This window comes from Microtus ochrogaster, unplaced genomic scaffold (assembly GCF_000317375.1).
Source record: "Microtus ochrogaster isolate Prairie Vole_2 unplaced genomic scaffold, MicOch1.0 UNK16, whole genome shotgun sequence".
Classification (NCBI taxonomy): Eukaryota; Metazoa; Chordata; class Mammalia; order Rodentia; family Cricetidae; genus Microtus; species Microtus ochrogaster.
The window spans coordinates 735,470-749,927 of NW_004949114.1; the positions used below are offsets into that span (position 1 = coordinate 735,470).

The window sequence follows — 14,458 nt, forward strand, 5'->3', positions numbered from 1 at the left end:
AGAGAGACAGAGAGAGAGAGAGAGAGAGAGAGAGAGAGAGAGAGAGAGAGATTTTGATTGATTTTCTTCCCAAGACCTAAGCTTCCTGATGAATTTGGATTTAGCTCCACATTTTCAGATCACACCCTACAATCAAAGATCAATCCAGCAAGCGTTGACAGCCTCCTTCCCTGAATTGCCAGGGTGACCCCAAGCGAAAAGAATCCAAGCTTGCTATCCAGGGACTCGCCTCCTTCTGGCATTATCCCCAACTCCCCCCCCCACCACAGCCCCCAGAATTCAGCCAGCAAACTCCTGTATCCCCGAGCTAAACTTTTATTTCCTCCCATCCACCTCAAGCTCTTCGCATTGCCCTCATCCCGGCTCACAGTCCCCTCTGCAGCTTTGGTGACTGTTTCATCTGTCGTCAGCCCTTTGTTAAGGGTCTTCTGAGAACCCTTCAAGTCTCCTTCCATAAATTCAAAGGTCCCTCCACTGATCCCAGCCTCAGCTTCTCTAGCCACTCACCAGGCCACAAGGAGAGCAGGGGAAAAATCAGGTCGGGCTGTCCCAGCCACCGCCCGGCTTCTCGGATCAACTTTCTCTACAAACTTTTCTCAGCACCCAGACTCCTCCCCCTCCCCTCCCTTTGTCCCGCCAGCCCAAGTAGCTGCTAACTTGCTTGCTTGGGCATTGATCCGTTCTCTCTGGGTCTCTCCCCTCCCTGCCCCTTTATGCCGCTTTACCAATCTACTGGGGAAAAGATTCCCTAGCCTGCCTTTGAAATGGCACTTCTACCCTCCTTTCAAGAAGGAATCAATTACTTTTTTTTTTTTTTGACTTTCCACAAAACAAAAGATTTATTCAGGTGTGTGTGAGAGAGAAAGAGACAGACACACACACAGAGAGACAGAAAAGATAGTCAAAGTCTGTCAAGAATTGCCACTCTTACCCCGAAGGCAAAGGCAGTGGTGTGTTAACATAAATAGACCTGGTGTTCTGCACATTTTACAGCTGCTTCCTCATGTGATTCCTGTTTGATCTTCACAATTCTTTTTTAATAGGCTAAGATATTTAGACCTCAGGCTTGGGAAATCTGGAGTTGTTCCTTAGGACTGCTTGCTCCCAGGGAACAGACTTCAAGAGGCAAGAAGCAGGTAGAAACTGAGCCAGTTACATATGCCCAGGAGGGAAATTAAAGACTATGGAAACAGACTGCAAGAAAAGCACTTGCTCCACATGCACAAGAACCCAAGTTCAAATCCCCTGCACCCATGTGAAGAAGCCGGGCATGGCCACAAGTGCATCTGCCTATAACTCCAGTGATATGGGATGGGCGGGGCATAAGAGGCACACTGGAGCTTGCTGGCTGACAGCCTAGCTCCAGATTCAGTGAGAATGCCTTCTCAAGGGATTAATGCCCATACAGAGTGAAACAGCAGGACAGATTTCCTCCTCTGGCGTCTGGATGTGCACATGCACACACCACACATACACGCACATGTATAAAAAGCCACACGTATGGTCCAATAAATTATTTATTTACCTATAAACACTGACTTTAACGCTGAAATATGAAATGGATGCTTGTGAAGGATGTGGATGGCAAAGGTCATAGGATGAGCCCCCCTCCCCCACTTAAGAAACAGATGCTTTTAAAGAGTCAACAGAACCCAGCTCCATCTCCCCCATCCCCATCCTCTGTCCCACTGTCAACACCTAGCTTTTTGTGTGTGTGTGAGTTGTGTCCCCAACTCTCAATCCTCCTGCCTCAACCTCCCAAATAATGGGTTTACAGGCATGTAACATCACTCCCAGCTAGGTTTATTTGTCCATCTTCAATACCCCCATGCCAATAGTCCCCCCTCCCACTTCCAAGTTCCTTCAACCCGTTCCCCAACAGCCCACCCCCTGCCTTTTGCATCAGTGAGCCCCACACACTTTAAAAGAGCTGAACCACACTCCCTTCCTAAATAAATATCCCCAGTTCCCAAATGAAAAAATAAATATTATGAACACCCATCTGCCTCCAGCCCAACAATGGGAAACTCCTGGATGTGGGGCCCCAGCCATTCACCCACCAAGTCCCTTTCTACTTCTCTGTAGCCCCCTCCCACTCTTCCTCACGCTCAGCTGAGAAAGGTGGAGAGGAAAGGGCCATTGACCCTTCTGATGCTAGGGCACCCCTCCCTGGTTATCGAAGTCCAAGCAGGGTCAGGGCTGAGGGAAAGAGGATGAGGATGAGTGGAACATGGGGACCAACAGACGATCCCAGATTCCTGCTCCGGCCCTGGTTATATCTGGCACTGCCACTTCCTCCTTTGACCCCAAGGCCATCCCTTCGAGGAGGGCGAGGTGGCCTTGCAGGCCTAGCTGGAGGAACCACAGGCGCTGCCCCAGCTTTCCAGTCATCTGCGTACTGTTGTCCCCCTCCGGAGCCGCTGGCGTCTTCATCTGTGCAGATGGAGAGGAACAGAGGTCGATGCAGAAAGGAAGAGGAGGAGAGGTAGGAATGATGCATATGGGAGGGGAATTGAGGCAAGACACAAAGTCCATGTTTGTGTATATAGGCATGCACGAAAATGTCAAAGTGAACCCCGTTATTTTGCATAATTAATATACAATAAAAAAAAGAGATAAAGAGAGGCAAGAGAAGGACACACATAAGAGTGATGGACAGGAATGCCGGGGGAGGGAACGCACAATCAGAAATCAGAAGCCAGACATGGAGATGGGACAAGGTAATGAGATGGGAAAGCCAGCGTCAGAAAAAGGACAGAAGTGGGTACATCAGGAGAGCAGACAAGAAGTCACAAAGAACAAAAGCAGAGAAACGGGCGGGGGTGGGGGGGGAGGAAGGGGCAGGGAGAGTGACCAAGACAAAGAATAAATCATGAATGTTTGTTTCTCTTTTTGGCTAATCTGGCGGTGGAGGGCAGCCCAGTGGTACCACAGCTAGCTTCCCTCTCCCCCCCCCCCCACTACTGCTCTTTACAGTAAGTTTCCACAGTGTTCTCTGTAGGAATGTTTGTCTTCGCTGCAATCAAGGATGGAGACCTTTGCGAGGGGTTTAGGTGAATAGGAATGACTGAAGGAGTTAATGGCGGGGCGGGGCTAACGGGGCAATGAGTGGGACTCAAAGGGAGGCGGGCGAGAGCGGAGGCGCAGTGGGGGGGGGGGTGATGGTGTCTGGGGCCAAGAGCAGGTACTTGAGAGGGCCATAAACAGGCAGGGAGGTAGTGGGCTGGGCTCCAGAGCAGTGAGCTGGCTCTCAGCAGAGGTAGAAGTTAGAGGGCAGTGGGCGGGACTTGAGAAGCAATGGGCAGGCCCCTAGGGGAGACTCGCTAGACACTGTCCATAGGCGGGGGCAAGGGTAGGTGCCGAGTGGGTTTCTGGGCCTCACCAGCGTCGTGCATGTCAAGGTCCTGACCCAGGGCAGCTGCCTTCATCCGAGCAGTAGCTGCTCTGAGATGTAGCCTCCGCCGCCGCGTCGGGACGTCGGGGTCAGAGGGATCCAGCTCCGGGTTGCGGAGCTGCTCGTTCAAGGAACCCACGACCACAGGCGACAGATACCTAGGAACACACCACCGCGAAGGCTCCCGCTGCCTTCCTTCCCTCTATCTGCTGTCCAACTCCCGCCACCACCGCCAGAAACTCACCGGCCTCTTCCAACGCCAGTCCAGCAGGGTGCCGCCTCCTGCGAGAGGTCTGCCGCCATGCGGGAGTCCCCGCACACGGTCACGGGCAATCCGGCCCAGAAGCCCCGCACGCGACCAACTCTCTCTCGGAGCTCCCCTACCTGCACGGCGGAAAACAAAGCTGCAGCTCGTCCAGCGCGGTCGTGCCACACCCACCTGCACCCGCAGTTCCTCTACACACCAGGCGGTGCAGATTAGTGCCCGCCGCCGTTGTCGGCCGTTCTTCCTCGGCTGCTGCCCTCCACGGGCGGCTAGCCTCTTCTCGGGGCGCTAGTGCTCGGCGGTTACGAGACTGCACTGGATGTGGGGTCCCGCATTCCTGAAATACCTGTGCACAGGAAAAGACCCCAACACAGCCACTCTGAAGCAAACCACACTGTGCACCACCCCCGAGTCTACAGTCTCCCCACATGACCTATTGTCTCCGACACTCACACCGAAAGTCACACCTCACCCCTACCCTTCTACCCTTCCCTCTCTATACCTTGGCTGACACCTTTACACTGTTTTCCTGGAGGTGCATCAAACCTTCTGAGATCTTCACCCCAATGGACTCAGCAGCCAGCTCAAAGGAAAAGGGTCCCTGGAGTTTCTCAGCCAACAGCAGGAGACCATCTGAGGGAAGGAGGGGAAGGAGAAAGTAGAGGGTATGCACCGAACCAGGGCATTCCCACAAATCTCACTACCGACTTAGGAAAGAGCAATTTGCTTGCATGGAGATGGTGTGTGTGTGATTAAATGAAAAGCCCCCTCCCTTTTACCCCCCTTCCCAGTTTGGTTTTAGGCCACCCTCTGCTTACACAAATGGTCCCCAACCTTACTCAGGGCCCTCCTCTACTACTCGGGCTTTCTTGAGCCCCCTCACCCAGATATCCGCCCCATTCAGGCTCCAGTCCCCTGCTGCTGAGGCAGCCATGGGCCACATTGAGGCAGAAGCCCCGGCAGGGCATAAGCGAGGGGACTCCCCGACAAAGTGGGCAGCCGATCAGACGCATCAGGGCCTGCCTGCAGCCTTCCAACACGGGCACCTGGTGGGTAGAGAAAGGGTCTGGGCATCCATGAACACCTAAGCTGCCTTAGCAAGCCTGGTGCTGGGCATAGAGAGACCAGAGATCCTGACCCACCTCCCCAGGCTATCTGTTGGAAGCTGGATGTGAGCAACTGTGGCTGGTGACCCCATATGGCATCCGGTGACACCACCAGACTGCGAAGGGGAGTACCCAGTGGCAAAGGTTTCTGATCCTATTTCATGAGAAGATTTGACTAGGGTGTTACTGGGGAGGAGGTGGTAAGGAGAGATTCAGGCCCAAGAGTGAGCCCAAGATGACTGAGGAGAGACGAGGGAGGCAGGAGGTGAGGTTAGGACAGGACCAGGGATGCAGCGAGGCCTTCAGCTGCAGGGAGGAGGGAGGGGGCACCGAGGGACCACCACAATCTTGAACCGCTAAGGAAATGAACAAGCCCTCCAAGACCGGTAGAAGGTGTCATCAGAAGGGAGGGAGGGTCAGAGACCCAGTGGAGGCCTGACTCTGGCCTGCCTTCCTGATGTACCCTGGAACACCAGAGCCCAGGAGCAGACAAGGGACAGCTCCAGGCCTCTCTCGCCAGCTGGTGCCTGTCTTCTTCACTCCCTGAGCTTTGTCCATTTCAGGTCCCCGCTAACCTTAAGGGCTTCGCTGACCACATTTCTTCCAGTCTCCAGACCCTGGACCAAGGCCCGGGCTGCCACCAGTGCCCGGGTTATCTGGGAAAAAGAAGGTGAGGGGAAAAAAAGCCACAAAAATTATTATGAGTTAGGCAAGACTGGAGCTGAGAGACAACAGGAGGTTGGGTCTGTAGGGTTAACTTGGGGTGGGGACACTGTTGGGTGACGTAAGAGGGAGGTTCAATAGCTTCAAAGGAATTATCGTCTAGAAATATTGGGTGTTTGGGAAGAGCTGGTAGGGTTGTATGGAACAAGGTTTAGAGATAGACTGTGTATCAGAACACTGAACTTAGAAGGAGGTGTGGAGTCCAGCATTACTCCTCACTGGCTATGGGACTTCTTTGGGAGCCCCATTTTTCTCCTTCATAAAGTAAGGATGCTCTTATCTACCTCAAACAATTATGGTGACAATCCAATGTGATACCATGGACTGCCCAGCTTATGTTTAACTGGATCACAGGAAGTCACTGTGTGAGACACAGAGATGACTAGCTGGGGACAGAGGGCCAAGTCAGTATATAAAGTAGGGCAAAGAATGAGGGTGGGCATGTAGTTAGAGGAGACCAAGGGACACTGGTCAGGCATAGGTGACCAAGACTTGAGAAAGGATCACCAAGCCAGAGAAAGGCTGAGGTGCAGGGCATAAGATCAGAGGTGACATGGGCACAAAACGGAGACTGTCTTGGAGATGATGGCTCATAAATTAGGATACTAGGTCAGAAGCTGCTGAAGCTCAGGTCGTGGGACCCCCCCTTACCTGTAGGCGGAGGCGGCGAGGTGAGTCCCCGAAGGGCTGCAGAGAGCCATCAGCAGTAGAGGTGAGCCGAGTAAGGCAGAGCAGGAAGTCAGGAGGAAAGCTGTACTGTGGGTGCAGCAAAGGGAAGGCTCTCTCCAGAAGCTGTGCCCAGAAATCCGCCAAGGTGTCATCTAACCCTTCGCCAGACTTCTCATAGTAGTCCCGCAGGCCAGAGAACAGGCTATTGAAGATGGTGGCGTGCTGGGAATACAGGCGACCATAGGAATGCGAGAAGAGCTGGGCCAAAGAATGCTGGGATATGGACAGCATCTCCCGAAAAAACTCTGGCAAAGGTGGAGGGATGAGAAGAGGGAATAGGGAGGGGGAGAGCAGAGACAGGGCAGAGACCGGAGGGAGTGAGGAAAAGAGGAGGCAAAAGAGTTAGAAAACGGAGCAAGTCAGAGATCCGGCAGACTAGGAATGAGCAGGGCAGGGGCCTGGAGAAAATGCAGAGTGGGAATTGGAGCCAGGCAGGACCGGGCAGTTGCGGGGAGTTCCGGGGTGACGGCAAGAGGTGGGGACAGGGGCTGGGCGGGAATCATCAACATAAAGAGGCGTGGAACCCATTTGGAGACCCCCAAAGGTCCTCACCATTAAACTTTCTATGCCGGGCAGCGAGTGTGTGAGTCAGGAAGGAGCCACTGTCCTCCACCAGGCCACGGAAGGTGACCTCAGCATCCCTGATCAACTTCTGCTCCGTCTCACTGGAACAGCAGGTGTACTCCTGAGGACAGATCTGAAGGTGCTCACCTGGGCAGAGGAAACGGGGAGGAACAGTGGACAGCAAGGCGGGATATTAGGATTTTCCCTCCATCTCCCACCTGTCTCAGGAGGCCGGTCATTCTCTTCCACCTGCCTGGCCGCCTTTTTCTTTGTCTGCCCCTTCAGCCCTACCTGAACCCTCCTTTACTGTCCCTCACCCACCCCAGTTCACCCCTATTTGTCATGGGATCATCTATTTGACAGCTGCCTCGAGGGCCAAATTAGTGACCAGGGTGTCTTCAGGTGACTCTTCCCAACGTCTGCCACGCCTCCAAGGATTAATGGGACATCTACGGGGTGAAGAATGGGGTTTGTAGGGGTGGGGCTACTCGGTGAGCAAAAGTATTATTATACAAAAAGCTCACAGAAATTGCAAGGGAATTCCTGGCTGCTAAGAAAGCCACTAACGGGTTTGCTAATTACAGAGAGGGAATTCCTTGGGTGGGGATTGAGCGAGCGCTATTATGTGAGCAGCGGGGTTCTTGTGATCCTGGTAAGGAAGTTACAGGAGGAGAAGAAAGATGCCTACGAGAGGAGACAATTATCACAATGGTCACTGAAAGGAAAGAGTCATTGTGAGACGGGGAGGACCCGTCCCCGCCCCCTCCCACCCCTGACTTTTTAGTCTTCCTCTTTCTTCTCACCTGAGATGAGGGAGGGAGGGATGAGAGTTAAGCTATATCCCCGGGCTCCCAGCACCTGCCGAGTCTCTGCACAACTCCGGACGACCTTTGCCTCACTCCCAGGTCCCGGACCAGGACCGGGACACAGAGGGAGCAGCAAAAGCAGGAGAGGACGCAGCGCGGACATAGCTGCTGTCCTCTCTGGGACGGGGCAAAGTGGGTCCTAAGGAGGAAAGGAGAGTCCACGGAACTCTCTAAAATTCCTTTCTCGGCCGCGGGACGTCTCGAAGAACAGAGAAAGAGCGTGCACCCCAAAACTGAGCAAGCCCAGCACGGTAGCTGGACCAGGCGGCATCTGCGGAGACAATGGGAGCCAGGGAGCGGGACAGGGGGCGGGGCCCGAAGCGGGGGCCCGCCAATGATGAGAAGAAACCGGCCTCGGGGGCGGGGTCAGGGGAGAATTGAAGCCAATGTGGAAGGGGAGCTCGGCAGGGGGCGGAACGCGGGCACAGCGGAGGTTGCAGAGGTGGAGGGGGCGGGGGATGTGGGATGTGGCCCTGAGGAGGGGCGTGGCTTTCTCCCTCGATAGGCGGGGCTTGCGTGAAACTGAGCCTATTGCAGTTGAGAAGCCGGGCTGAAGGCAGTAGCAGAACGCTCAGCCAATGGAGGGAGGCAGAGGCGCAAAGGAGGCGTGGCCAGGGTGGAGCGATCCGCTGGCGCTCGAGCCCACGTGACAGGAATGCATGCCTCACGCATGGTGGCTGCTCGAAGCCGAGCGCGCCGTGTGACCGGAAGGTGTTCAGCACGAGCTTGCGCTCCCCTCAATCTCGCGACACTTCTCAGCCGCGCGAAGGACAGTTAATCTCGCGCCTGCGCACAGCGGATCTCGTGCCTTCCCGCGTTTTTCGAGACCCGCCCGCCTCCTGAGGGAGAAAAGCCGCGGCGGTGGGCGTCTCTGTCAGAGGCGGGATGTCCACTGAGGCCTGAAAGGACCCCGGAGGTGGTGGCCTTCCTTCACGCGTGTGCATCCATCGCCAACAGTGAGGTTGACCCTTTGAACCCACACTTGGGCCGCGTTCCGACCCTCCTGCCTCTCTGCCCCTCGGTCCCCTGTCCTCGGCACCTCTGTGGGGTCCACTATGGAAGCCCCGGAGAGACGAGTCGTCTCCCAAAGGGAAGCCCCCCCAAGCTCGAACCAGCTTCCTAGGGTCGGCCTTAGACGGCGCTTTCTGGAAACGGAACGCGGAACGCGCGCTTCCTTTACCCTTCGTAATGTTTCTGGCCTAATTCAAAGGACACCTCTATCTATCTCGGAATCATTCAGAGCTCCAGGAGGCGATTTCCAGAAATGGAAATCAGAGGGGCACTGCTGAGGTCTGCTTTTGTCAGCTAAGCCTCGATCTCTTACTCCAGCCAGTTTATGGCCGCCCCCTCCAGTGAAAGGGATTCATGCCTAAAGCTATTTATTTACCCATTCAGGTTTCTTTCTGTATGCCAACCCTTGATGCAGTCATGAACTGAGTACCTCTCTGTATTGTTTTTGGGGCCCCAGCCCCACACCCTGTCCTAGGCAAGAAAGTGGTTGGGGCAGGGCTGGAGTGGGGTGGTAAAAACACTCTTTCTTTTTCCCTGCAGCTGGATTAACATGCCCAGTCTGTGGTCACCCTCCTCAGACAGTGTGTCTTCCCCAAGTCAGAAGTCTGTGGGAAGTGCACAGAAGGCCCTGTCTCCTTGTTCCCCCACCAGTCTATCCTGTGATGATGGGAGCTCACAGGATACTGCACAGCGGTGAGCAGCTGGGAGAGAGAGGTTTCTGCATTTTGGGGCCCCTTCTATATCCTCAGCAGCTTTCTGCTCTTTTTTTCTCCTTTCTTGGTGATAGTATGTGTGGGACTCTAAAAATGTCAGAAACTTGCTGTATGAAGCTGGATGTGATGAAACACACCTGTGATCCCAGAACTTGGGCTGTGGAGGCAGGAGGATCAAAAGATTAAGGACAGCTGTGTTGTGAGTTTAAGCTAGCCTGGACTGCATGAGACTCTGTGTTCAAACAATAAATAAAAATAAACCAACCAAACAAAAATAAATGGGTGGTGGGGAATAAAAATAAACCAACCAAACAAAAAATGGGCGGCCGGAAAGGGAGAAGAGAGAAAGGGAAGAAATGCTATACTGGTTCACACTGGAGACTCCTCCTAGCGCTGCTGTTTCTTGGCTGTCTTACATCTTACAACCATCAAGAATAGCAAATCTTAGTTGTAAGTTGAAAGGGCCAGCCCTGGGGCTACATAGCAAGACCCCGAAAAAGAATAGAGTACACGTCTAGTTTTTTTTTTTTTACACGTCTAGTTTTGAATTCATCTTGTTAGCCAAACCTGTGTTGGACATGTAGCAGTGCTTAGCATATAGCCGTTGCTAGTGTGCTAGTGGACTCAGGGACCGAGAACTGTATAAATAAAGAGTGCTTTATTTCTTGAAAATGTATTTTTTAGTTGGTGTCCTGTAGTTCTGTGATCTATGATTCTTACAGCTTTATGAGTTTATTCTGTGAAGATTATAATTGCATGTTGTATTTTGTAATCTTTTTAGAGAAAAAAATCCATCTCATACACCATTATCTTTATCCCATTTGTATTAATTGGCCTTTTCTGATTCATTTCTGTTTCTGCCAGTGCTATTGTCGAGGACTAGATTATATTAGCACTATGAACTTGAATCACTAAGGTTATGTTTCAAGGATAAACTATAACCCCAAGTACACACTCATCTATTTATGTATGAGTGATAAGTTATTCCTCAGCCATGTAGGTTTTTCTGCACACAGAGTGGTAGTCTGAACATTCTCTGAATACCAGCTGTCTCATTCACCTGTTTCAGTTCCTCATTCTAAAAAAAAGTACATTTATTTAGGTGTATATGTGCATATGTGCATGCCACAAACATATACATGGAGGTCAGAGGGCAACTTTCAAGAGTCAGTTTTCTTTTTCCGCCGAGGGGCCCTGGGAGTTGAACTCCAAGGTCAACAGACTTTGGTCGTAAGTGCTCTTACTTGCTGAGCCCTCTCACTGGCTTTCAGTTGCTCATTTTTCATCTCTACTGCTTTGAAGTTTTTTTTTCTTGCTCTATATCTCTTAAAATTTAAATGTTTTTCTCATGTAGATGTGGCACAGTTAGAGATTAAATGGGCTGGAGAGATGGCTCAGAGGGTAAGAGCACTGGCTGCTCTTCCAGAGGTCCTGAGTTCAATTCCCAGCAACCACATGGTGGCTCACAACCATCTGTAATGAGACCTGGTGCGTTCCTTGCCAGCAGTACATTGTATGCTTAATAATAAATAAATCTTTAAAAAAATAGGAATTACAGTTAATTCTTTATGTGGAAGGAATGGGATGATACAAGAAAAACTCTCTTAATAGGAACAGTCCCTCTGTGTCAACTAGTGAAGACAGTGACTTTGAAGACCACTCAAGACACAATGCGAGGAAGAGAGTAGCGAAACGACCACTCAAAACTTCCCCAGTGAGTCCACTTTATTTTTTTCTTTTATTGATTTTTTTTAGGTCTACATTTTTCTCTGCTCCCCTCCCTGCCTCTCCCCTTCCCTTCAACCCTCTCCTGAGATCACCCTGCTCCCAATTTACTCAGGAGATCTGGTCTTTCTACTTCTCATGTACATTAGATCTATGGATGTCTTTCTTAGGGTCCTCGTTGTTGTCTAGGTTCTCTGGGATTGTGATTTGTGGGCTGGTTTTCTTTTATGTTTAAAAACCACTTATGAGTGAGTACATGTGATAATTGTCTTTTTGGCTCTGGGTTACCTCATTCAAAATGATGTTTTCTAGCTCCATCCATTTGCCTGCAAAATTGAAGATGTTATTTTTTTTCTGCTGTGTAGTACTCCATTGTGTAAATGTGCCACATTTTCCTTATCCATTCTTCAGTCGAGGGGCGTTTAGGTTGTTTCCAGGTTCTGGCTATGACAAACAATGCTGCTATGAACATAGTTGAGCACATGTCGTTGTGGCATGGTTGAGCATCCTTTGGATATATACCCAAAAGTGGTAGTGCTGGGTCTTGAGGAAGGTCGTTTCCTAATTTTCTGAGAAATTGCCACACTGACATCTAAAGGGGCTGTACCAGCTTGCATTCCCACCAGCAATGAAGGAGTGTTCCCTTTACTCCACAACCTCTCCAGCATAAGTTGTCATCAGTGTTTTTGATCTTGGCCATTCTTACAGGTGTAAGATGGAATCTCAGAGTTGTTTTGATTTGCATTTCTCTGATAACTAAGGATGTTGAACATTTTAGACATTTTAGATTACTCTTTTGAGTGTTCTATGTTTAGGTCTGTCCATCATTTTTTAAATGGATTATTTGTTCTCTTGATGACCAATTTCTGGAGTCCTTTGTATATTTTGGAGAGCAGCCCTCTGATGTGGGGTTAGTGAAGATCATTTCCCATTCTGTAGGCTGTCGTTTTGTCTTGTTGACTGGGTGCTTTGCTTTACAGAAGCTTTAAGTTTTAGGAGGTACCATTTATTAATTGTTTCTCTCAGTGTCTGTGCTGCTGGGGTTATATTTAGGAAGTATGAGTCTACTTTATTTAACTTAGAATCTAGTCGGGGAATCAGCAAAGAAAAATCTGGAAGGGACTCAGGTGATGGGATGGAAGAAAAGAGAACATTAGGATGGAGAGGTGCCAGAATTCTTTAAATAGAGAAAAGGTTAGTAGTAACAAATTTCACAGCAATAAAATAATTACTAAATATCTGAAACAATAAGGGAAGCATAGCTGTGGAATTGGCAGCTTAAGGCTACTTAAGGTCATAATGATGAAATTAAATGTTAGCATCATTCTTACAGCTTTTGTATGCCTAATATTTCTATACTTACTAGGTGGCAAAACATCAGAAGAAGCGGTCCCGAATAATACTTAGTGGGAATGACAAGACTGAATCAGTGCCTCCAACCAATGATCTCTTTGATGCTGTGAAAGCTGCCAAAAGTGACATACAGGTAAAGAAGTGATTCACCTCTGCTCCTGTTCCTCTTAGTATCAATAAGAAATTTAATTATAATTTTAAAAATGGTGTTGTCTAGAAAAAGTTATGCAAGTATTTTTATAATTATAAAAGTTCAACTGTTGAAACTTGATTACTGAAATGTGTTGACTTGCATTAATGATTTACAGTTTTCATTTATATTAAGAATTCACATAAAATGAAAATGGAAACCAACTACCAATACCTGATTTCTGTCCCTTATTTTTCTGCTAGCAATCATATACTTTTTGATCACATAGGAAAAAATATGTAGCATAGAACTATTGATAAGAGGAAGAAGATAGGGAATTGCTTTTTGGGAATGAAATGTTTCCCTTCATAGTGGTTTTGTAGGTGTTTTTCATGTATAAGTCATGCTGCTGGATATTTTTAGGTATAATTGTTACACATTTGGCATAGATAGCACACAAGTTGGTATCTTCAAAAATGACAACCATATAGGTCTCTTTCAACGCATCAATAGCTATACTCTGTTTTGAAATCCTGAGCAACTTTTTACATCAGACACTTGAAGGGGAGTTTTTGCGAATCCGAAATTCAGTGGACTTGTGATAGGGTCAGCTTTCATAGGGAGCCTGTAATAATGAGCTTTCTTCACCCTGCCAGTAGAGGTCAGACTCTGGCTAACAGTGTCTAAAACTGGTTAAGGGCTGCTTTACCATTTGTGGAGTTTCAGCTGGTCTGCTTTCTACAGGACATACTAATGAGACTTTGCTTACCCTCCTTCAGATTTATTTAATTCAGTGAGCAAGAGGCTATGCTGACTTTAGCGAGTGACAACTGCAAACTTCGTCTCTGTGTTGTTTGAGACAGGATTTTTTCATGTATTCCTGGCTGCCCTGGAACTCAGTATGCAGGTCAGGCTGGTCTCAATTCACAGAGATCGGCCTGTTTCTGACTCATAACTGCTGGGATTAAAGGAGTGTGCCACAATACCAGACTCACCTGTTCCCTAATACTATCAGATTCTTTGTAGAATGAGACAATAAGGAGCAGAATCTACAAATTTAATTTGTTGTTGGTATTTTATTTAGCATACCTAAACCAAAAAAGATAAGACAGTGGAGTATGAGTCCCTACAGTGATAAGAGAGCCCCCAGAGGAGAATTTTTTTTTTTTTTGGTTTTTCAAGACAGGGTTTCTCTGTAGCTTTGGAGCCTGTCCTGGAACTCCTTTGGTAGACCAGGCTGGCCTCGAACTCACAAAGATCCGCCTGCCTCTGCCTCCCGAGTGCTGGGATTACAGAATTTTTTTTTTTTTGAGACAGGGTTTCTTTGCAGCTTTGGAGCCTGTCCTGACCAGGCTGGCCTCGAACTCACAGAGATCCACCTGCCTCTACCTCCCGAGTGCTGGGATTAAAGGCGTGCACCATCACTACCCAGCTGTATGTTCCTTTTCTAAGTATCACAGGACAGGAGCAATTCTGCCTTTCTAGAAGACAAAGACATCTAATGTCTTATGGGCTGTTTAAAGGTTAAGTCTCTTTTCATTTGTTAATGGTAGAGATCCACTAGCTTCTTGAATTTTAGAATTGATGTCATTCAACAAGGATGGAAAATTCTTTTCGCAAACTGCCCTTTATTCATTTTATTATATTCTAGAATTCAACTAGATCTTAGAACTTTTCAGTCTCTTTTCTGATCCTTTTAATACTTTGATACTCTGCCAGCCTCTCCGATTTGCATTTTGGATACTTTCATTGATTCAGCTCAGCATCTGTTCTTCTCTGTAGCCCATCCAGTGTTTTTTTTTTTAAAGAAAACAATCTTTTTTCATTTTACATACCAATCCCAGTTCCCACTCCCTCCCCTCTGCCCATCCTCTCCACC

General features: G+C 49.2%; 3 protein-coding genes across 5 annotated transcripts in view; 1 reads left to right on the top strand and 2 right to left on the bottom strand.

Annotated features, from left to right (window-relative positions):
- Gal3st4 (galactose-3-O-sulfotransferase 4) overlaps window positions 1-608 on the bottom strand; it is an 8,213-nt gene extending 7,605 nt beyond the window's left edge. For 2 of the 3 annotated variants that reach the window (XM_005367082.2, XM_026789338.1), the window contains exon 1: window positions 508-608. The gene's annotated coding sequence lies outside the window, so the exon portion shown is untranslated. Of the gene's footprint in view, window positions 1-333; window positions 444-507 lie in introns of those variants that run through there. The other variant, XM_026789339.1, reaches the window with a different exon arrangement.
- Window positions 609-1,853: 1,245 nt separating this feature from the next.
- On the bottom strand, window positions 1,854-7,928 carry Gpc2 (glypican 2). The gene is made up of 10 exons (XM_026789312.1): window positions 7,585-7,928; window positions 6,770-6,928; window positions 6,140-6,462; window positions 5,341-5,421; window positions 4,543-4,705; window positions 4,162-4,292; window positions 3,859-4,005; window positions 3,639-3,778; window positions 3,383-3,552; window positions 1,854-2,433 (listed from the first exon to the last, which is right to left on the bottom strand). The coding sequence occupies exons 1-10, from the start codon at window positions 7,748-7,750 to the stop codon at window positions 2,174-2,176; spliced, it is 1,740 nt and encodes a 579-aa protein (XP_026645113.1). The 5' UTR covers window positions 7,751-7,928; the 3' UTR covers window positions 1,854-2,173.
- Window positions 7,929-9,208: 1,280 nt separating this feature from the next.
- The window catches only part of Stag3 (stromal antigen 3), a 31,032-nt gene continuing 25,782 nt past the window's right edge, over window positions 9,209-14,458 (top strand). Inside the window, exons 1-3 of the mRNA XM_026789302.1 lie at window positions 9,209-9,351; window positions 10,983-11,085; window positions 12,463-12,582. Coding sequence (XP_026645103.1) covers window positions 9,209-9,351; window positions 10,983-11,085; window positions 12,463-12,582 — 366 coding nt within the window. The remainder of the gene's footprint in view (window positions 9,352-10,982; window positions 11,086-12,462; window positions 12,583-14,458) is intronic.

Excerpts from the sequence above, each read along its gene's own strand:
- Gpc2 (XM_026789312.1), bottom strand. The coding sequence starts at position 7,750 with ATGTCCGCGCTGCGTCCTCTCCTGCTTTTGCTGCTCCCTCTGTGTCCC. Across the intron at positions 4,706-5,340 it reads TGGTCAGCGAAGCCCTTAAG|GTGCCCGTGTTGGAAGGCTG; the intron begins GTTAGCGGGGAC and ends TCTACCCACCAG. Across the intron at positions 4,293-4,542 it reads TGAATGGGGCGGATATCTGG|ATGGTCTCCTGCTGTTGGCT; the intron begins GTGAGGGGGCTC and ends TCCTTCCCTCAG.